The following is a 23297-nucleotide window of genomic DNA, read 5'->3' on the forward strand; positions in this document are numbered from 1 at the left end:
TACTGATAACTGATTTGAAGCCAGGGTTCAAATGAACTGGAAAGAGGGAATAAACCGCCACCTTTTTCTCCCCTCTCATCCCACACTTCTGGGACCTCTGAACCTTACCCTGTGGAGCAGAGGCTTGGCCCTGCAGCAGGGCAGCAGCAGTGTTGTTCTGGCTCAGCGTAGGCACTAGAGTCTGGGTCTGTGGTCTAGAGGAAGGAGGCACCGGTACTGACATTGTCACTGGTGAGGGAGCCATTGGGATAGACACAGGGAGAGAGACTGAGACAGGAAGTGGGGAAGGCTGCACAGGCCCTGGCAACACAGGCCCTGGGTGTGGAATGGGGGCTAGAGCCGGTGGCAGTGCCTCTGGAAGCACTGGAGCGATGGATCTCTGCAGGGGGGTGGGGGGACGAGGGCTGTTCACCAGCACCACTGTACGGTTCTCTGGCTTGGGCACTGGCTGCAGCATCCTAAAGAAATGGGGGGGAAAAGACTGATTCAGCACTGGGATCCCGGTCAAACCCCTTCTCCAGTCAACTCTCCCTCCTATAGAGCAGAGCCCCCATTATGCATATCTCAAGCAAAACTCTTCCACTGTTTGTGCTCTAACTGAAGGAATAGTTTGAGTCAGGCTCTTGGAACCAGCTAGTTAAGGAGCAGCTAGCCATACTGTGAGTCAGTAGCCTGCCATCTAGATTCGGCGGGAAATAGGCAGCATCTCTCCCCAGTGTTGTCGTCTTCTTCAGGACAGGAAACTCCCAAAACATGCAGAGGTGAGGAGCCAGAAACCAAGGGAAAAGGTCTGGAGAAGCCTCTTTGAGCTTGCCAAGAATATTAATGGAGCCCACTCACTGCCCCACTTAGTTGAGGCAACAAAGAATTGAAACTCCAGGTTAAAGCTGCCCACTGAGGAGACAGGGAGAATAAACCCAGGTACCTGTTCACTTTCATCTTTACTGGTTTGGGCCTGGGAGGAGGGTCTGGGGACTCAGCAATCTCTTCAATCAGCTTCCGTGTCACCTTCCATTTGGGGAGGAACGTGTCTGTCTCATAGCGGGATACACGACCCTCCAGGTTGATCAAATCAAAAATGCCCAAGTCCACGTGCTGTAAGTAGCAAGGCCCACATGCAGGAAATGAGCTCCAAGCCAGCTCTGATGCCTTGTTTACCCACCTATGCTTTTCCCTTCTGGACCCGACAGTGGCCACCCTCCCACCCCAGTGCCTCCTAAATGATGCAAACCCACTCTCTCCCACCAAACCAGATTGGGAGGCACCTGCCTTGAAAGGGTCATTATTGAGGGCATTCAGGACGAGGGAGGCTGTGTTGAAGCAGATGCCCTCTGTTATGAATGGTGAGTGGATTGGCCGCGGGTCAAAGAGGTTAGGGTGATTGCAGACCTTCCGGAGCTGCATCAGAATGTTGATGACACTCATGAAGTGTCCAGTTGCCAAGGTCTCCTTGGTGCTGAAAAGAGAATTGGCCACAGAGAATCAGCCATGTTCAGAGATGCCAAGCAGCACAGTCCTAGTATTGGCCTCAGAGAGGAAAGGGTCGTACAGGGTTGCTCAGTGCTGAGGAACTGAAAGAACAAGTCACTGAACACAGTTCCTCAGAACTCCAGTTTCCTTTGCCAGATGCCCTGTCTACCAGACCTGCAAAATTTGGGCCACAAAGTATTACGTCACAGAAAGCCCCAAATCCTTGTTTTCAGTGCTCTCCCTATGGTCCAACTCCCCTTTTGTACTCACGTAGCCTGGGCCATGAAGTCATCATAGAGATAACGCTGGCGCTTGGAGAGCCGGCACTTGATAACATGCTCATATTTCTTTGGCATTTGCTTCTCAACATCCACTTTTACCCTCCTCAGAAGGAAGGGCCGCAGCACCTGTTAGCAGAACAACAGCGAAAATCGATCTCTTGCAAATCCCAGATCTTTTCCTATCATGTGAGCTGCCCCCTGCCAGGACTGCTCACTCCCCAGCCTACTCACCTTATGCAGTCTTTTGACCAGATTTTCGTTGTACTCCTGACTACCTTCAATCATACCCGTCAATGGGTTGGAAAACCACTCTTTAAACTCGCGGTGTGATTGGAAGACATGGGGCATCAGGAAATGCATGAGGGACCACAACTCCATCAGGCTGTTCTGGAGAGGGGTCCCAGTCAGCAGCAGACGCCTCTGGCTGGAACACAAATGCAATGGGAGGGTGAGAAGCAGTGAGGAGGTAGAGAAGAGTCCTATGCCACTCTGAGGGCAACATCACTGACTTCCCACCTGTTGAAGTTAAGCAAAGACTGCCAACGTTGGGATTTGAAGTTCTTGATGTTCTGAGCCTCATCTAAAATCAGATACTTCCAATTCTTGCGTCGAAAGGCTTGGTGATCCTGCAGCACCAGCTTGTACGAGGTGATGCATATATGGAAGGCATTGGGCTTGGTCCAACCCTGAACACAAATAGTGAAGGGGTTATGAAGTGACTAGCAAGAAGGACTCCATTTTACCCATTCTTCATCCTGCTTCAGGAAAACACCAGCTAATAAAGGCAAAATTGTCCCTCAAGTCAAACGTGTATAAAGAAATCTCATTTTGTTCCAAAATGCAGCACTGTAATACAGTTGCTTCCACACATTTTATCTACAGTCTGGTCTACTTCCGTGATTTCTACATAGTAAAGTTTCTAAACTACAAGGTGTATGGAAGCCAATTTCCAAGGATGATACATGGCCTCTGAGCCTGAGATTTAGCACCCCTGTTGTAAAGTTTCAGGGGTCCACTAAGTTGTTGATTGAGACAGAAAGTCAACAACAATACCCTTCTGCCTAAGGGAAACATTTTGCAATAAAACAAAATAACCACCAAGAGCGCATACAGAAAGGTTTTATTTTAAAATTTGTTTATTGATATAAAGAATGTTTTAAGTTTTAAAAATGTTAAATCTATGATTTAAACATTTAAATTCTATACAATTTATAAATGGGATGTACTATTGGCCATTTTGTTTCTGGAATACTGTATTCTGCTTGTTGCATTGCTCATACATTGGTTGTTTTGCTATAAGAGTTTTTAAATCTGGCATGGCTTTGAATACTTTTTCACAAATGCTACAGTCTAGAATCTAATGGCAAGGATTAAGTCCAGGGTACAACTGTCATCTCAAATGCAGTTAGAATTGACAAAAAGATGCATTTATTGCATCTTTACAGCTTATTTACTAAACAGCACTTTGTAACTGATTTTGTGATAAATGACATTTTCTAACAGTTAATATCCATTTAGGATATCTTCAGTCTTTGTTCTACCATTGCTTTTAGAATTTTCATCCATTTAGCAAATCTAATGAAACTCAGAAAATATACATTTCTTCCCTGTGAGTTGAAGAATTTATTCTTCACACCTGGACAAACTCTTTATCTGCCCTTTCGTACCTGAAATGTTAGTTATTAAATATTGCAACTAAATATACTGAAGCCACAAATATTCCCACTTCCTTGTTTGCAAATTAATACTCCCATGGCTTACCATACATTTTAAAAGTATGGAATGTCTTATTAAGAGAACTCTCTTACCCAAATTAATTCAGTCTATAATGGAAACTAGAGGAAAAATTCTAGGATTAATTAGTTGTGCTTATCCCAGAGCAAGATCTATGTTGAACTAATTTATTTCTAATCAAGCATTGCCTCTTATGGGTATACATAATCTTCTACAGCCTCCATGGAAGTAAATGTCACATAATATGCTCATTTTATTATATGGCTCTATATAAGCTAGGGATCAGGAACCTTTGCAGGTTTGATAAAACCCATGGGGGTTGTCTACAAGGCCTTGCAACTTCTTCCTCTGGTCCCACCTAAGCTTTTCTCTCCAGCCAGCAGCTGATGAGAAATGTACATTCCCCATGCTTAGTGCAGAAAGCAATTATCACTTATCAGCCACTGATCAGAGCAAAAGGTTTCCTCTGCAGGACTGAAAAGAAGAAGCTGTTGGGTGATTCTTTCCTGCTTACATCTTAGTAGAAATGCAAAAGTCTATCCAGCTTATTTGTGCATAGACATGTTTCTCATCCTTTTTAAGTTTTGCCAATTTAAATATGATTTGCCTGCTAGGGCTGAATTACACTACTTACAATTGCAACATGTGTTAGCATCTAGGTTTGGTCCTGCTGTTTATATAGCCTCAAAGTCTCTTTTGTTATTGGAAGCACTTATTGAGGCTGATCAGTTACATTGACCCATAATCCATGTTTATGAATATGTATGAATATTGGAGGTTTAACACAACTGTTACTTAGAGAGCTTTAATATATGCATACATTTCCTATGCAAGTACTGAAACTGACATGTGCAAGTCTTTGTAGCTTTTTGTTTTCTTTAAGCATTTCATGAAATTCCACAGAACAAAATTATTTAATCCTAAATACTTGATATTTATCTGATTTTATACCTTTCCAAAAGTATTTTGTATTAAATATGCTGAAGAATGCTCCTTTACATGCATCTGTTAACTCAAGTTTCCTTACATGTGCCAACTGTAATTTCTTACGTGCACAATTTATTTTATGTTTAGTTCCCATGTCCTCTGTTCTGTTTCCTATTTTTTATGTGAAGTAATGCTGAACAAACCCCTCCTTTGCCAAGAAATTTACTTTCCCTGTAAAACCTCCATTTTGTGAAGATGGGCCTGTACGCAGCCATAAAACGACCCGTGTGTTATCTTCTCTGGTTCTGGTTTCAAAGCTGGAGCAGCATTCTGCCATTTAAAGTGAATGATTTCAGCATAGCTTCTGTCATAGTGTCCCTCCTTACCAAAAATTCCATGGAAACTATTTTGCAATTGGTGTTACCACTGTCAAAAACATCTAAGTATAAAACAAGGGAGATTATGACTGTATCTTAGTTTGGCTTGTGTTTGTCTCGATCTTTGCTTCACACCCCACATATGTGTTTGGTGCTGTCCTATTTGAAGACCTGTGCTTAGATACATATATGGGAAGCTATATTAGCTTTGTTATTTTGTTTTGGAAGTGCTGTTTCTAAAGACTGCTCAGTTTTGTTCTATGTTTTCCCTTTCACTTTTATAAACGAACACAGCACCCATCATAACTGAAAGTGTGTGCTTTGTTCAAATTAAGCCTTCGGAGCTTACTTGTCACTACCGTTTGAAATAAAGGGTGCTTGATGGGCCCTTATTTCTGAAGCAACTGAGGTGCCCTGTAAGATCTGAGAATCCCAAGGCTCAAGAGGAGTTGGGCATAAAGGGTGGTGGCAGACTGCCTTGTTGGGCTGGTGTTCAGCTTGACCAATCTTTTGTCCCTGAGAACTGCAGCAACCCTCTTCCTCCCTTCACATCCTTATTAACACCTCAAATGCATTCTGCACCATTATCATATACTTCAGAGAACTAGAAAATATCAAAAGAAATTCTTATACATCCCCCACTTGGGGTTTCCATCTTTCCTGAAACAACAAAGAATTCAGTCACCAAAGTGTTTCATTGCTCTGTCTTTAATTAACTGCCAGAGCACATAAGTACAGAAGCATTATTTGATTTATCCAACATTCCCTGCCTTAGGTTTTTCCCAAATGGAACAGACACATTCTATTTATTACAACAGCATAAGGTAATTCTTTAATCCCTACATGCCAAACTTCTAGATATTCCAATTCCTAGCCATTCTCTGATCTCTTAAGAAATTATACTTCTATTCTCCTTCCTATAATATGTAGATACTGATGACACATCCACGTAGATATGGATGACACATCATATTAAAATCACCCAGAGGAGTCACCTCACTTTTTCAAAAACATCTCTGTTTTAGACTTCAGGCTTGTCTGATCTAATTTTTCTTTCCTCCACTTCTTTTTAGTAGGACCTGCAAATCTGTTAACCACTCAAAGCTTGATACAAAGACACACACTTGGAACTGAAGAAAATGGTACCCTGAGCACATAGCAAGTACAGGAATTTGTTATCAGTACTAGAATAGAACTGAGCTCACAGGTTTTTTTCACACAAGAGTCAGCTCCTAGTTAACCAAGCTTTCTTCATTTCAGCAGCTGCATTTATGCGAAGGTTATTTGCTATTGCTATTATTAAGCAACTGGGAACCAGAAACCATTGCCAGTAGATCCCAATTTATTGTCTGCTTACCCCTTGGTCTAAAACAAGTGGTAAAACATAATGTAATGACCCACCAAACTGTAATTAGTTCCATCATTGCCACTCAACATAATAGTAATGGGGTCTAGTTTTTCACTTACTAGATCAGCTACCCCTAGATTGACTTAGGAGCAGACTGATGGTGATGGGGAATCCTATTTAGAGACTTTTATGCAGGATCTTAAGACACAAAATTTTCTGAAGCAAAATGATATAATTTTACTTTTTTCAACATAGAACAATCTTTCTACTGTGTAACAAGAATTCAAACCATTTATATTGTGAGATTTAAAACCCATTTTTGACCAAGATGCAAGGGGCTGAATTCTCTCACCTGCCGCTTTAGCTTACGCTCCTTCTGTGCTCCATAATATGTGAGGATCTTGAAACTGGGGCACCAGCGCTTGATTTCCATCTCCCAATTCAGCATCACGCTGGTGGGAACAATGATCAGGTGTGGGCCCCAACTGCCTGCAGAAATACAGCAAAGAGAACTTACACACTTGCGGATGGCAAGACTGCTTCAGTTCATATCTAATGCCTGGAACAAAAGCAGCTATTGCTTTGCCACAGCCTATTCATCCCCCAAACAGAGTGCTGGCTTTCTTAGTAGTCTGGCCAAACGTTAGCAGTAAAGGGGGTGCCATGCCAATCTACAACTTTTGCTTCCCCCCTCTCATGAGAACCCACTGTCACCCGCTCTCCTTCATGACGCGATTTTTGCACTGGCCAGGAAACAAGATCCTCTCAAAGTCTCTCACCCACCCTTTTCACAGGCCAGATGTGCCAGCAGGGAGATCGTCTGAATCGTTTTGCCAAGCCCCATCTCGTCTGCCAGAATACCGTTGAGTTTCTTCTCATACATGGTGACCAACCAGTCCAGACCAATGTGCTGGTATTCTCGCAGGGTGCCACGCAACAGATAGGGAATGGGTGTCTTCACCTGAATAGGAAGATGGCAGTATTATCCGTTTGCATTATTCCATTTCAAGCCAAGCCTGCTGACCCTATGACTTACCTGTGTAGTGGCTAAGGTATAACCTTTGGGCTGCAGGCTCTCAGCTGCAGCCGCAATATCTGTTATCTCCTTCTTGGGCCCCGGGGCTGGAGTTGAGTCATTGTCTCCCTCACCACCGCGATCCTCATCCTGCTTCAACAGGTACTCAACACCAAAGTCCTCCTCCTGGTTCACTGACACTTCCGCCTCTTCCTCAACTACATCATCTTCACTTTCATCCTGCTCACTCTCCCCATCATCTGTGGATTCTAGAAGAAAATGCAGCAAAATTAGGGTAAAAAGGATCCCTATTCTACTAATATGCTGGGCCCTGCATCAGGCAGCTGGGCAACCTCTTCTTACCATCTTTAAACCAGTGCTTTTCAAACTCTTGAGAACATGTACATTTCTCTGCACAGTAAATCATTTGTTACACACCCCAACTTCCATTCAGGCAAATGTAACTGATCACAAGCACAATCTTCTGTCTCGCTAGACAGAAAAGATCTGAAATCCCAACACTTCCCAGGCAGTCATGTTGGCTAGCTAATAATTGCAGGGCTTTTCATCTGCCTAAACATGCACAGAACTGTGTCCTAAATTGTTTTTGGGACAAGCACTTCTTCAGAAAATCAAAAGCTGATTTGTGGATTGAAGGATGAATGCCTGAGGACAACGGCTCAGAAAAAATAAAGCAACAGCCAAGACGCAGAAGTTTTGACTGTGTTTTGAACACTACAAAAATCTCTCTCCCTGCTCCGTCTACCTGAATGACTACTGCTGCCCTCTTCCTCAGATTCCTCCTCATACTCTGAAGTACTGGGATCCAAGGCTTCTGATGAGATGTCTGACTCTTCGATCTCAAAGTCTGAGGCATAGGCACCAGCATACTTCTGCAGCAGTTCCTCCATGGGCAGCTCACCTGTCAGATGAAAAGAAGACCTCACATTAAGCTCACAGGTTTTGATGAGCTCTCTGTCCCCAATATCAACCACATCCTATTCGTGCTAAAGTGACCCCTCATACCGCAACACAGCCAGCACAGAGATGACCCAAGTTGTGGGTTGCAACAGGGGGTTTAGTCCTAGTACAAACTCTCAAATCTGAGCCTGGGGTTAGGTTCAAGCACTTGCTATCCTTTCTGAGCTCATCCTTGCCCAGAAGTTCAAACCAGTCTATTTATACTTTTTGTCTGCAAAAATGCTTTCTTTTCTCATAATTTGCCATTTTATTTGTTGCTTCTTGTAAACTGTCCTGAGATGCCAGTAGATGGAGAGTCTGTAAAAGCTTTAAATAAATTTGAGAAAAGCTGGAAAGGTGAAAATACTGAAACCAGTACAGGCCCTACTAAGTTTATCAACAAGCAGGTCTGATCTAATAGTCCTATTGCAGGCTCCAGGGCTACTTGAGACTTCTATGGGGTATTCCAAGAAATACATTGCTGAGAGGAGGCAGGTGCTTACCCTGGCCCTATGTCTCTTTAAGAGCAAAAATTCTGAGAATGATGATCCACAGTCCAACCTAGCAGACATTTGGAAGCCCAATTTAGTAATAGGGCTAATTATTTTCAGGGCCCATGAAGCACATATTCTGACCCCATTCACCACCCCAGCTAGGATGTGCCTCCGAACCTTCCTTGGCCAGATCATCCAGCTCTTTGCTATGATCCACATCTCCTTCCAGCTTTTCTTCTGCATCTATTGTCTCTTCTTCATCTTCAGCTAGAAGGGGAAAGATACTCTGCATTACCACATGGGAGGAAGCATTCCAGCTTTTCCCCTGCACTCCCAAATTCCTGGCACATTGTTAACCTCAACCCCAGAAGAACAAGCTCACCCTCTTCTTCGTTAGCAGCAAATTCCTCATCCTCTTCATCAGGCTTCCAGGTGGTTTTATTCCTCTGAGTAACAGGCTTTGGTTTCTCCTGCTAAGCATGAAAAAGCTTTCAGGGGACGAAGCAAGGTGGAAGGATTTCAGCATTGTGTGGCCATTGTCACACAGGCTAGAAATGACAAGGCCACAGCATGTGAGCAGGCCTGCAGAGGGAGGAACCACCACTCATGACAGTCAAGGCAAGGCACTTGCTGCCAAGTATCTGCTGCAAATGAAACTGGGATTGGATTTCCTTATCTGCAGAATCTAAATGCAGTCCAGGCCACCCATCCCAAGACATGCCTCTAATTCAATAGCACACCTTTAGATTCTTTGAGGCCTGTTTTCCTTCTAGTTCTTCTTCCTCTTCACTGTCACCCTCTTCCTCATCATCATTGTCAGAGCTGGAGACACAAGGTGACATGCTGAAAGAGTTCTCTAGGACTTGGGGTGGCAGCGACTGCAATAGTTCCTCTAAGGGCAGCTCACTTTCCTGCTTTAGCAGCTCAATCTCCCGTTGCTGAGTCTCTGAATCATTCCCTTCCTGCTGCTCCTCCACTTCAATTGTCTCCTCATCATCCGATTCCTCATGGGGCTGGAAATCCCCATCTGCCAAAAAGAGAAATGATGGATCAGATTCAACCTTACAAAAGGGACAAGATCTCCCTTCAAAAGAAGCACAAATTACAATTCTGTCTCAGGTTTGGTACTGTTTGGTTAGAAAACAGACAAGGCAGGCTCTCCCTTCAATGAAGTTAACTTCCAACAGAAGCAAAAGTCTGCAGCATGGAAAATGGGATATATTGCACGTAGGGTGCTAGTTCTGTACTAGCCCTGGATGGGTTGAGGGTTCTCCATTTCAGAGCCCAGAATTAGGATGTCTATACTTCTGACCTTCATCCTCAGTGAGGTGACTGGGGGGTGGTGGGCTAGAGGCAGTAGAGCCAGCATGGGAGCCACTTGTCTTGCTGGAAACAGGAAGGGTCTCATTGAGGCTCTGGGTCAGCAGGTCTGAGTATTTCTCTGTCTGGCCCACTATAAAGTCCAGCTGCAGGTCCAGGGCTTTTTTCCGTTTCTCCTCCAGACGTGACTGTTGCTTGAACTGCACAACCTAAGAAAGATGAAGGATCAAAATGTCTCTGTTGTCATCAGCCTGCAAGACTGGCTGCTGCTGAAACTTGCTCTGGAGTTGCAGACCTGGGCCATTCAAGTTCAATCAGTTTTTCTAAGCCCTCGAAAACACATATTAGTACCATTAGTTATAATGCAGAACAAGGATTCCAATTAAATGCTTTCTTAAACACACTGACACACAGAATCATAATGGGAGATGATTTTGAGATTACATAGAACAACTGGTTACTATAACAGAATATATAACAGGTTTGCCTGCCCTCCCTCCTTTGCACCTTCATTGCTCAAAATAAGTGTGGAAGTTGCTTTCCCTGGCATGGGCAGGTTCCAACACTGCTGCCCCTCACCAGACCTTTGCTATTTCTAGTTGGATCAGCGAGTTTCCCTCCAACAGGTGGGTCCAAGCACCACACCCCTGGAAGAACCCCTAGAGGCCAAAGAGCCAAATTGGGGTGCCTTACAGGCTGGAGTATACCCACTGGCTGGAGGTTCTGCAGTTCTAGGGTAGACTAAATGTAAGCAAAATATACCATCAGAAAACTGGCTGAAGAGTTGGATGTATTCAAACAGACGGAAAGCCTGATATACTGCTTTTATGACACAAGACAAGCGCCTCATATACCTTCTCTACATTGGTCCAGAATTGTTTGACCTCTTTGGCGATGGATGATGCAATGCGGCGTAACTTGGCCTGCTCCTCCCGTTTTGCTCTTTCTTCTTTCTGCTTCTGCTCTTCATGATGCCTTATTACCATGCGCACAACCTGCATATACAAAGGGGAAAGGAACACCTCAGTGACCGCAACTCATCACAAACATCTACAGTCTTTCTTTGAGTTCTGGGTGTTGAGCAACCTAGCTCTAACGCTTTGCAGATGGAAAGTTTAACAGAAACCACTAAGAAGTGTTCTGTGCAATGGCATTTGCACTTTGGAGGCCTAGATTGGAATGCATTGATGACAACTGCTGAAGATGGTTTAAAGGTTTGGAAGACGGCAGACAGTTCCATGAAAATGACAGAACTCACCTTCCTCGCAACACCCCTCTTCCAGCGGCGCTCTTGGGCAAAGTCAGCAGACAGCCACTGCATTTCCTCACAAAGATAATCCCAGTGCACCTTAGGCCGAACTGGCTCAGGCACCTTTGATAACCTTTTCAGGGACCAGAATCCTTCCTTCTTCATTTCCGCAATGCGATTTTCAATCTCTGCCTCCTGAAATACAGTGGGCAATAGTTAGGTAGTTCATTCCTATCCTGCAGTCTGCAAGAATCCAGTACACAATCCCTTAGCCCTGGGTTCTGTTTGTTAATGCCCCAGGCCAAAATGGTGGAAAGGGTTCACAGTCCATTAGCCTGGGCTAATGCCATGTGCTTACGTGCTTGGCCTGCTCAGCAATCTCCGCATGTGTCTTGTCCCACATGCTCGCTGGGTCAGGGGAGATGTACATCCCAGGTGATACAAGGGCTCTGTTCTGTGTCTTGGAAACATCAAAGCCAAGGTGACTGTCCAGGGAGGAATCATGAGCAAGATGTGGGGGTGAGATGCTGCCACTTGAAACAGGCGAGCCTGAAGAGGCTGGTGACACTGGGTTGCTGCCTGTCATTCTGTCTGCTGCAGTCTGGTGAATGGGAGTGACAAATGAGAGTAACAGGGTGTTAGCATGGTTGCCTTAATCCAAACAAGGAATATTACTAGTCCAGCTGCGTATCTGAATAAGGCATGAGAGAAGAGTTCCCCTTGCCCTGCTCACAAAGCTGCTCCTTGCAGCACAGCGTTCTGTACACCTCCTTAAAGCATTCAAACGCCATAATTAGAGCCCTTGCCAAACCTCCTATGAGCTGCAGAGCAGTAATACAGTAGGTGGCCCTACCTACGCCACTGGAACTTGCTCTGGGCTTCCCCTCACCTCCAGCTCTACCTGTGTGTGCAATGCACAGTGCTGGCGAGGAGGACTGCTCTGCATTTTAATTCTCTCTTGCTCTTTGCTTCTCGTCCCAATAGTTTCGTCTGTGGTTGTAATGCTGGCGTCCTGCTCCAGTGCATGCTGGGAACCGGCCTCATTCTGGTCAGCCAGCCACTGGGACGAGCCGTCCAGCTCCTGAGTTCCTTGGCAGCCCAGCCTGCGCTCGGGACTGCCTGTCTCAGAATTAGCTGAAAAGAGTCATACAGATAAGTCAGTCATACTGCAATCGATCAAGAACATGCCAAAAGGATGATTTCTGGAGGAGCTGAAATTAAACACGGCAAAATGAAATTAACATGATCGCTGCCTACTACTTAGTATTAGTAGGCAGAGAACATGGTTACACACAAAAAAAGCACTGAAAAGCTGGTGGATCCGGGCAGAGGTGTTCAACCAGGGTTGGATGGGCTTATGCTCCCTCTGAAATACCAAGTTCACAATATTTAGGATATCCTGGATTTGGGGCTATCTGTAGAAGCAAAGATGGCTACAGTAGCCTAGAGTACCTTTATCAACTAATGGTAGTATACTAACTGCAATCCTATCCAGATGCCTTCCATTAGCATCAAGTAGAGGAACAAGAATTTGGAAAAGGGCCTTTTCAAAGGTGGCCCCTTGTTTATGAAATTCCCTCTGTCGAGTTTTGAACAGGCTCTTAAGACCTTTTGAGTCAAGGAGGTTCTTTTAGTCCATTCTGATGAGTTGAGTTTAATTAGCTACCTTTTAAAAACTGTGAATGTTTTAAATGTTAATGATCTTACTATTAATGTGCTGCTATACTGATTTTGAATTATTGTTCTGAAATTTTTAATGCAGTTTTCAGAAATTTTATTTGAAAAGCACAATCAAGCAATAACAAAAATCAGAGAAGGAAAACAATACACCTTAAAACCAACTAATAACTAAAAGAATGCAAATTTAAAAGGAAGCAATTCACAAGTGATCAAATATTCTGTTCCTCTCCAGTTTTGCAAAAAGCAACTATTAAGTTTAAGGTTTACAATGATCTCAATCATGAGTAAAACATAAGAGTGGTAAGAGTTAATTCCCCACAAATTTTCCAATAAAATGGTTTCCCTTCCCAGAAAGCTGCTCTTTTCTCAATGACAGCTACACAGCGTAGATACAAGGCCTGGAAGGACTTTCCATGGTGAGCTTACTTGCAGCCATGCTTCCAGTGACTGATGATCCAGTGCTCCTCATTTTAGTTTTCCACAAGGCTCTGAAATGACCCCTTGCGAAAGGTATTGTGAGAAATTAAAATAGCTGCTGCTTGAATAGTTGATGTTTAGTCATGGAAAAAGTGAAAAGGGAGGGCAAGGGCAACAATTAGCTGTGAGCCTCTCTAAGATGCTGGGACCAAGAATGTTATTTACGTGCTCCTGAGCCTACTGGGTAAAAGCAACTGAGGGTGGGTGGATAAGAGGAATTTTCATAAGAAAATGGGGGAACCGAATTTCCTTCCTATCTGTTAAGCAACAGCAGGGAATGTTTGTGATTTTAATCAAGAACATGACACTGGAGAAAAAAATTAACTTCTACTACCTTCCTCTCAATCAGCATTTTAAAAGATGAGGAGATGAAAATCTGATTTCCATCCATTTATATCACCTGGCCCTTCTTTATCATGTGTGAAGTGCCTCACAGAAATGACGCAGCCCTTATCTGGAGGTATTACAATCTATGTAAGATCATTCCTCAAATATGTTTGAAAACCAGAACCTTACTTTAATATATCTAATTCAGCACCAATATAGAATTTTCACCCTAAAGTAGGTCTGTACACAGAGGCACTGATGTAGACCAATGTTTCAATCACCAAAACTGACATGATCATGAATATTCCTACTTAGCATCCTAAAACAGGGCACAAGACCTGTCTTTTCTCCAAGTTTTCTTTAGAAATTTCATTATTTAGTATAGGGCGCATGCAAGTTTCATCTTTATAAGGAACACAAAAGACAACTGTAAGACACAACAAATGTATTAACAGTAATGAACACAAAGAGCAAAATCAAATATTGATTATAAAAACCCAGGAAAATGATTATTCTACTGTTTAACACCAAAAGCCAAAGTATTTCCAAAGGAAGTTGTGGTTGCAGGCCAATTAGAGAATTTTCAAAAAATATTTCCTGCCTTTCTGCTGAAATAATTCACAATGCATACCTCAGCAAGCAAAGCAAAAGGAGCATGCGGCCAAGACAAATCTTATCACAACGCAAGTTCTGATCCATCAACGATGGTGGGGGCAGAGAATTTATCTTGGTAACCAAGTAAATCTAGCTTTGGCTTCTGGAAAACAGTCAAGAATGTTGGTTTCTTCAGCACAAAGGGTCTTTGGCCAATCCCCCAATGGCATCATTTATTTCCACCTGTACCTGTGTGAGCTGAAAACTGCTCTTGCTGTTCAGACTGCACTTCCAGGATTTCGTTTTCCTGGGGAAGACTACTCCTGAAATGAGATGGAACTGTCAGTCTAGGACCAAGGACATGCTTTCTTGTGGTACCTGTGCATCAGTCTGTTTCTGTAGCCAGGAATTCTTCAAACATGTTCCTTTTATCTCTGTCTCTCCATGATTGTAACACAGACAGCATGGGAAAAGCCTGACCTTGTGTTGCGGTGGAGAGTTTTAATGTAAGCACCAGCTACCAAATCCAGGCCTATGATAGGAGGCAAGAACCTGTTTGGGGTGCTCTTGAATGAGCTACAAGGGCAGTTCCCCCAACTTTTCCCTCATTCTGAAAGATTCCAAGTTGTCCAACATAATGCTTTGTATGCCTTCCACTACCACCAAGTCCAGGGAGTCAGAACCCCATACTTCCTCAGTATCCATTTCTCAAATGTGTTTTATCTTATTTGCATAGCCATTATGCACCCAGAAGTGTCAACAATTTGCCCATTATTCTCATATCATGGTCCCAGATCCTTTTCCACCATTCTCTGCAAACCTACTGAATCCTGCATGGTAAGATTTTGCAACATACCTGTATTACTAGCAATACCTAGTCATTTCTTACATCTAGCACTTCTGCGGCCTCAATATGTTCTAGCATTAATAAAATATCCCCCAGCCCACTGTACCCTCCAGTTACCTTGAAACTCTAGATCCCTGTCCTGGCCCTACAAACTCCATGTCTTGCTTCAAGGTATCAGACAGCCCCTGTCCCTCTACCCCCAGGAGTGGCGCATTCTCATTTGTCACATGCTGCGCCAGCTTCAACACCTTTTGTTCCACTTGTCCCAGGAGAGAACTTGTCTTAATGGCACAAGCTGGACTGCTGTCAGAACCCCCAGCCATCTTCACACCCTTCACTTGCAAACCAACAGGACCTTCACCCCACAAGGCCAACCTCACTGCGTTGTATCTTTTAATTGCAATCCCCATCACGCCATCACGCCAGTCTTTTAATTCTTGCTTCCCTGTTAAGAGGCCAGCACTCTGCCTCTCTGCTGTAAAACCAGAAACCCCTCCTTTTGAGTTTGAGCCATGTCCTGTTACAGAGAGTTGGGATGCTGCCTTTTCTGATTCCAACACTTCCTTCAGCCAGTGCACATCCTCTGACTTGCTTGCCAGTCCAAACACTCTTCTTCCTATTCCAAAGTTTGGCTGTTCAGGACTCAGTCCTGATTTTGATGTTCCTTGACCTACCACTGCCATGTCAATTCGTTCTTTTATTCGTGCCCGCAGTGGTCCTAAAGCAAGCCCATGCCCTGGCCCTAACCCAGCTGTCCACCCAGAACTTGGTCGCAATGCCATATAATCTTGAGTCAGTGGCCTACCAAGCCAGGCTAATGGCACTTCTTCAATATCTTGCCTTGCTAAGTTATTAACATTAATCTCTGGTTTTTCCAACTCCCTAACTTCCTGCTCCTGCTTGGGTAGTTCTGCCAGCTCCTGCCCAGACATCCTTTCTGTCTCCTTAAATAAGGGCACCTGCAGAGTCTTTGGGGTCTCTGGTTCTGAAAAACATGACATCCTTTCCCGCCCAACTCTGTAGCCCATGAGAACTACTCCTTCACCCACCTTAACTCTTGTTCCCAGTCGCCCCAGTTCAGCTGATCTGGTTCCCCTCTGTTCTAGTTTTCCCACCTTCAATTTCTTATGATTCTGTTTTATCAGTCCCCTTTGCTCTGCTTGTGCTGTTAAACTGGTCACAATCAAACCTGGGGCCACATGCTTTAACACGCCATCTCTCTCTCTTGACTGTGTCGCCCCATGCTGTGCTACGAAAACTGGCCCTTGCCGTAGTCCTGCCAACCCTGAAATTCTTTTTCCTTTTGCTCTCTGACTTGGCGTGGCTCTCCATTGTGACAACACTGATGACCCAGCCGAGGAACCCAATTTATGACGTTCATTAGCCACCCTTGGGCTTCTTCTTGCTAACTCTGATCTCATTTGATCTTGGCTGAAATCAGGTGTCATCCAGCCTACTCGGGCCAATACTACAGTTTCTTCTTGACTTTGCTCAGCCAATTTTTGACCCAATCTGGATCTCCATTCCCTAGAATCCACCCCTACTTTCTCCTGAGTTTCTCCTGACAATTTCTCATCTAGTTCTGGACTCCAAACTAATACCTTTTCCTGAGAGAGTATCTTTCTTTCTGCAGCTTCCTGCTGATCCTGCTTCAATACCTTCTCACCTTCATCACTAATGTCTGGTGCCTGATCTAAACATAGTTCAAGCCATACCTTATCCTCACCAAGATCCACTGCTGATACCACCTTTTCCTCTACAGCCATCACTCCAGCTGATTCTAACTCCTTGTCCTCCCCCTGATCAAATCCTACTAGTTCTTTTTCCTCCCTCTTTTCTGGTGAAGTTAACTTTTCAACCATCTCCTGACTCTTTCTGGATTTCATCTCTCCTTCTGTACTCTTCTGACTTAGTTCAGGTATTTCCTCAAAACCTCTTCCAGGTATGTCTTCCAGGCCTCCTACTTTCTCCAGTAGTGCTGCTACCTCCCCTGCTTCCCCCTGACCAAGTGCCAGGGCTACATCTCCCTCAGCAGTCACCGCCTCTGCCTTATCACGATCTGCTGCAAGCGATACATCCTCCTTTCCAATCACCACCTCAGCTGTCCCCACCAAATTCTCAGCCTCCTTGGCAATCATTTCTAATGCTACATCTTCCTCTGTGGTCCAACCCTGTTCCACTACTGCTGTTACATCCTCCTTAATTTTGTCCTGTCTCAGCTCGTCCAAATTCTCAGTTTTTTCATGATGCACTATTAATACACTGTCTCCCTCCTCAGTCACCTTCTTTGACTCCTTCTGTTCTGCTCTTGGCGCCTTCTCTGTTGCCCCTTCATCTAGAACTGATGCCACTTTCTTTTGACCAGTCTTCCCAACCTCTCCCTGACTTGCCATAATCAAAGACTCAACTACTTCTTTAGCCACCACTGCCTCTACGCCTGCAGTCTCCCCTTTTCCCTCCCTCAGATTTTCTGGCACTGCTTCTTCCCTGCTGTGATCTGCCACAGTCACTGCTGCAACTTCCTCTTCTCCATGATCCACCACTGGCACTGCAGTTGCCTCTTCCCCCACAAGTTCCACTTCCACTGCTGGCAGCACCCCTTCCTCCAACTGGTGATCCAGCACTGGTACCACCTTCTTCTGTGCCCCATGATCCACTGCTGCCACCTTCTTTCCCATATGATCCACTACTGCTATCTCCTTTTCTCTGCCCGTCTGCTGTGCCTGGGCCTGACTTGCCCTCAGCAAGTTTTCAGTCTTCTCTTGACCCACTGCTAGGGCCACACCTCTCACTACAGTCACTAAGTCTGCCTCCCTCTGATCTATTTCAGGCAGTTTTTCACTCTGAACTACTCCAGATGCAACATCCTCCATTCCAATTGTCTTCTTGAGTCCCGCCTCACCTGGTAGAAACATTTCAGCTTCCCCCTGATCTAAGGGTGACTCCCCAAGTTGCTCTTCAGCCAATACCTCAACTTCCTCCTGACCTATTCCCACCAACCCCTCGATCTCCCTCTGAACCACCGCTGATGCTACATCTGCCTCAAGAGTTACCACCTCCAACCCTTTCTTATCTGCACCTAGCATCTCAGTTTTTCCCAGGTCTACATCCAACTTCTCTTCCATTATTTGCAATGCCTCCTTCTGGAACAGTCCTAACAACTCATCCCTGTCTCCCTGACTCTCGCCTGATTTAACAGAGTTTTTTCCACTTCCTCCCTCCATTTCCCACGAGTCTGATCCTGGCACCTCTTTGGTTTCTCCCCTTGCTAAGGTCACTACTTCTCTAGCAGTTGTTTTCTCGACCTCCTCATCATCCAGATTAAGTAATTTCTGTTGTCCATATCCTCTTTCATTTTCTTCTTGGATATTTGCATGATCCTCTTCCATCAAGTCTTCCTCTCCTCTGCCATCTGTTCCTGCCAATTCTGCAACCTCCTTTTCACCTATTTCTAAGCCAACTGCACCTTCTCCAATCATCTTTTCTTCCATATGCACACCTTGCTTTGTCTCCCACTGATCTGTTCCTTCTTCAGCTTCCCTCTCATTTGGAGTTATAAATGCATTTGTTCCTTCCTGATCTAATTCAACCAGCTCCTCCACTTCCTCTTTCATCCCACTACTCTCAAGGTCCTCAAGAGCTGGTACTGCTATTTCCTCAGCCTCTTTGCCAGCCATTTCCAATGCCATCTCTTCTTCCATCTCCTTATCAACCATCCCCTGATCCAATCCTCTCAAATCCCCCAAAGTCTCCTGATCTGATCCCACCAACTCTGCAGCAGCTTCTAGGAGCAATCTTGATGTCTTCTCTGCCACCTCTATCTTGGGTCTTTCAATTACACTCTCTTGATTCATCTCATCTCTAGTGCTCTCAGCCTGAGCATCATCATGCCCCTCTTCAAGCTCCATGACTGCACTGTTACCTTCTTTCACTCCTGACCTTTTCTTTCTTTCAAAACTCTACACCTTTTGATGACACTAAAATGCTTTCTCCTCCTCCAATGCCAGCCTTTTTCAACTACTTCCCCACACTAACTCTAATGCCCTTAACGTCACCCAAATCCCCTGTTCCCCAATGCCTTATAACCTTTCCCCTTCTGGATACCTTAATGTTCTTTGAACTTGCAACACTTTCCCAATCCCCTATGTCCATTAGCATCTCATTCCCTAAAACTTGCAATCCTTTCTTTCTCCAACGTGACCCTAAAATATTGCTCTTTAACACCTTGCTTCTTCCTTTTAAAGCCAAAGTTCGAGGTTCTTTGATTCCCACCCCGTAACCCCTTTGTCACCCTTCCCCTCCCACTTCTCCCCTTTGACCCCGCCCTGGTTTCCCCAAACCCCGCCCACCCAGGAGCCCAATCCTCCCTCCCCTCCCAACCCCTGTCCCTTCAGGTTCCCCCACTCGCCCCTCCCCCACGCACTGAGAGGCGGCAGTTGGTTGGCCGCTTTCGCGGCGCGCACAAGGAAGACGAGTTGACGGGGGAGGGGAGAAGAGGACGGTGGTGGGTGAAGTAATAATAGGCCGGCATTGAGAGCGGCCGTTGGCTGAAAAAGCGTGCGCGCTCTCCCATTGGCTACTGTTCCTTTGCTTCCCGCCCCTACCACTTTCTATTAGCGCGCCCTCTATAGGCAGGGGGAGGAATGTCGAATGGGAACACGGGAAAGAGAACACCCGGGTTTTATCGGTCCCTCACTTTTCCCCCTCGACTCGAAGCGAAGTCTCGCACCACTCCAGGGAGGTGGGTGTGAGCGAGAGGAGTACAACCCCAGCCGGTCCGCCATCTTACCTGGGTGGGAGGGGGGAGGAGTGAGGAGGGAGGGGAGGCGCCTCCTGCCCCGCCTCCTCCTGCCGCCGCCTCAGCCCCAGCGCCGCCGCCTCGGCCGGATAGAATCCGCCGCCATCCGCAGCCCCCAGATCGCTCCCACCCGGCTTCTCCTGTTGCGTAGCCCCCGCCGGCGCAGCTCAACACGTCGATGACCCCTCCCACCCGGCAATTGATCCCTAACCAGGCCCCGCCGAGCCAGACCCGACCCGCCGCGGCAAAATGGCGGCCGCCACCACCAAGCGCCAGGGCCAACCCCCTCCCTCCTCCCACTGCTCCCTCCGCCCGCCGGCCTCGGCACACAAATCTCGCGAGAACTGAGGCAACGCGAGGGCGGGAGCGAGCAAGAAAGAAGCGCAAACCTTAGGTGCCTTACACGAAATGGTGAGGGGTGTGGAGATCGCTGCCAGGGGTAGTACCAAATGGGCTTCGGAAAACGGAGCTCTTTTTTCTCTTAACGACGATGGGAAGCTTAATCCGCGGGGAGGAAGAAAGGTCGTCATAGGAGAGGAGCGTGTTGGGAAATGGAGTCCTAGGGAATGCTGGGAATTGCTGTTCTTTCCTCCCCGCGCCCAAAACTTGGATCCGTCTTATAAAAGGAAAAAGGGGACGCGGGTTTTCATCGCCGAAATGTTGTACTGACTCGTCGCTAAAGGGGCTGGCGGGACTGTTCGAATTTACTAAATAGATCCTTTATACTTTTTGTGAATGGAAAAACAAGATCCTCTGTATTTTGTTCAAACATATTTTGCACGGGATTCGCAAATATTTCAGAAGTTTACAGTTACGGAACTTAGTTATTTCGGAAAGTTGGCTATAATTTTTTAAAATCATCAATAAGCTTGAGTAGCGTGTATCTCAAAAGTATGTCTATTCAAACAAGGAAGATTGGCGTAAGGAATTCTCTTCTGCTTTGTCTGCCATTCCGTATCTTGCTGTAGTAAGTTGATCAGTATTTTAAGATGTCACAAAAGCCGAAAACTTTCAAAGCTCATGTCTGCTTAAGGGCAGCTAGAGTGCTGACCACACCTTTTACCTTCCTGCGACCCAGAGCTGTAGACAGCAAAAAGCTGTAGTTCAACAAAAATGCAACTAAAAATTGGCTCTATTTTGAATATTTGAATATTCTGCCCTGATTTCAAAAAATAAACTATGGTCATGATAACACGTGCACAAGGCTATCTTAACCACGATTGGGACTGCAGCCAGAACGTATGTACACTAAAACAAGGCGATTGTATATATTTAAATGAACGAACATATGATGCTTCCTTCCACTGAGTCAGAATGTTATCTTTCCCCAAACTTGGACAGACATGCTGGATTACAACTTCATCTCCATCCAGAATATCCCCATCTCAAACTGGGACGTTTTTCTTTATAAATTAGTTGCATCATTAAAGGTAAATAATAAAACTGCAAATATTTCAGACATCTGAAAAAATTGCTTCAAATAGAGACATAACCACTTTTGAGAATGTATTAGGCTGAGTTTCACAGAAGACTGTTTTCAGGAATTTGTAAGATCTTTTCCGCTATGAAACAATGAAATTGTAGTATAGATTTAAATGGCCAGAAATGTATTGAGGCTGTGCAGTTCTTAAAATGATGAGAGTCTACAGATATTTTTGTAAAGGTAATTCTTGATACCAGGTTCTGTTGAATGAAAGATGATATTGTTTGGGCTACAAAGGTTTGCCTACTTATTTTGGAGTAAGTCCCAATGAACTCAATATGGCCTATGTTGTTAACAGCTCTAGGATGCTGGCATTGCATTCTAATTGCAAGGTTGTCAGAGTCCCAATTTACTGCAAAAAATGGATTATGAAAACATCAGTTATGGTTTTAAAAAATCCCCATTAGAAATAACTGTAGAATGTAAATTCTGTTGTTTTGGACAGTTGGAAAACATTTTTGATCAACTCCACTGGAACACTTTAAGTCATGTGAAAGGGAACCTCAAGAAAAATAAATTATATTGTGTTTAACTTTTATGTGTTTTGATAATTTTGTTAAACCCTGCAAGATCATGTAATGTTCCTATGTTCTGAGATTGCTTTAAAATACTTTTAAAATGAGTAAAAATGGCATTAAAATAAAATGCTACTGATTGAAAAAAACTGGAATGTCCCAATTGTGATTGGATGGAAAATTGCAAGATTGAAGATTGTGTGGAAGCTCTTGACAGCTAATCTCACATGTAAGTAAATGACAAGAGAAAGGGATTCTTCTAACTTTTCATATTTTAAGACTGATCCTGGTCAAAACTGAAGCAAACACTGGGGCCATTTTTTGAGGGGGTGAGGAAGGTTCGTCTATAGCTTTGGACTACTTGCCTCTTTTCTGCAAAAGTAATTTCTGCAGCACCTAGTACCTTAAATATAGCTAAGGCTTTCAGGTTTCTTCTAAAGTGTAGTGAAAAGCTCATTTACCCTAAATCAGGAAGAAATTTTATTCCAGTCCCTTTTGGCTAAAATTTCTTCTGCTTCCTTGTTCAAACTGATGGAGCACCCAAATCAGTATATTACATATGGGTTATGGCTTGAGATCAGGTTATCCAAAGGAGTGCCTCTTCCCCTGCATGCCTACCTGGGCCCTAAGATCATCATCTGAAGGAAATAAGCAGGGTGGCTACAAGAAGGGCCTTCTCAGTAGTGGCCCCCTGAATCTGGAATCAGCTCCCAAAGAGGTTCATTTGGCACTATTCTTTTTGGTGCAAGGTAAAGCCCTCTTTGCCTAAAATTTTCATTGTTAAAGGTTTTTATATTTATTACATCTTGTGCTACTGTGCCTTTTATTAAGAACTGAGGTAATTGTGTGGTTTTATTACAAATTTTTCCTCATGTTTCATTTTAATTTTATTGTTGTAATTGTTTTTCTCATGTTTTAGTATGTATATTGTTACATTTTGTAACCCACCCAAAGAGCCATTTTGGTTAATGGGCAGGATAGAAATCTAATAAATAAATTTAGGCCCTATCGCAGGATGTTGGATCTATTTCTGCTGGTGGACTTTATTCCATTTCAGAGCAGTTTTGGGGTCCACAATTCAGTGGTTGGTAAGGACAAAGCAATAGGGTCAAAAATACCAGCATAATTTAGCTTACAGCTCTTAGTACTATCAGTAATGAAGGCTAATGAGAGGCACTTTGGCCTTTAAGACTGGGGAGCACTGCACAAGTCAGGAAACCACAAGAGGGAAGGGGCCCTCTTGAGGACCCCAGGCTGATGTTCTGCACTCCAGTCTTAGAAGAGCTGGTAGAATACCTACTTTTTGAAAGAATCATAAAAGATGCTATATGGTAAGATATACTTTCCATATCTTTCTCTTGTGTCATGTCTTTACCTTGAAAGCCTGTGGGCAGGGGCTGT

At 44.5% G+C, this 23297-nt stretch overlaps 1 protein-coding gene across 4 annotated transcripts in view; it reads right to left on the bottom strand.

The window, feature by feature from the left end:
• The window catches only part of LOC123032237 (Snf2 related CREBBP activator protein), a 32701-nt gene extending 12647 nt beyond the window's left edge, over positions 1-20054 (bottom strand). Inside the window, exons 1-20 of one of the 4 annotated variants that reach the window (XM_044447979.1) lie at positions 19890-20054; positions 14503-14576; positions 12065-12309; positions 11534-11776; positions 11185-11370; positions 10781-10921; positions 9919-10135; positions 9347-9633; positions 8989-9079; positions 8784-8873; positions 7919-8074; positions 7174-7421; positions 6921-7098; positions 6490-6626; positions 2268-2437; positions 1983-2175; positions 1741-1877; positions 1270-1456; positions 926-1095; positions 109-458 (exon numbers count right to left, since the gene is read on the bottom strand). In XM_044447979.1, coding sequence (XP_044303914.1) covers positions 109-458; positions 926-1095; positions 1270-1456; positions 1741-1877; positions 1983-2175; positions 2268-2437; positions 6490-6626; positions 6921-7098; positions 7174-7421; positions 7919-8074; positions 8784-8873; positions 8989-9079; positions 9347-9633; positions 9919-10135; positions 10781-10921; positions 11185-11370; positions 11534-11776; positions 12065-12121 — 3238 coding nt within the window. In that variant the 5' untranslated portion in view covers positions 12122-12309; positions 14503-14576; positions 19890-20054. The other 3 variants (XM_044447980.1, XM_044447978.1, XM_044447977.1) reach the window with 3 other exon arrangements.
• Between the last annotated feature and the right edge of the window lie 3243 nt (positions 20055-23297).

The sequence above is a fragment of the Varanus komodoensis genome, unplaced genomic scaffold (genome assembly GCF_004798865.1).
Source record: "Varanus komodoensis strain SLA01 unplaced genomic scaffold, ASM479886v1 scaffold53, whole genome shotgun sequence".
In the NCBI taxonomy this organism is placed as follows: domain Eukaryota; kingdom Metazoa; phylum Chordata; class Lepidosauria; order Squamata; family Varanidae; genus Varanus; species Varanus komodoensis.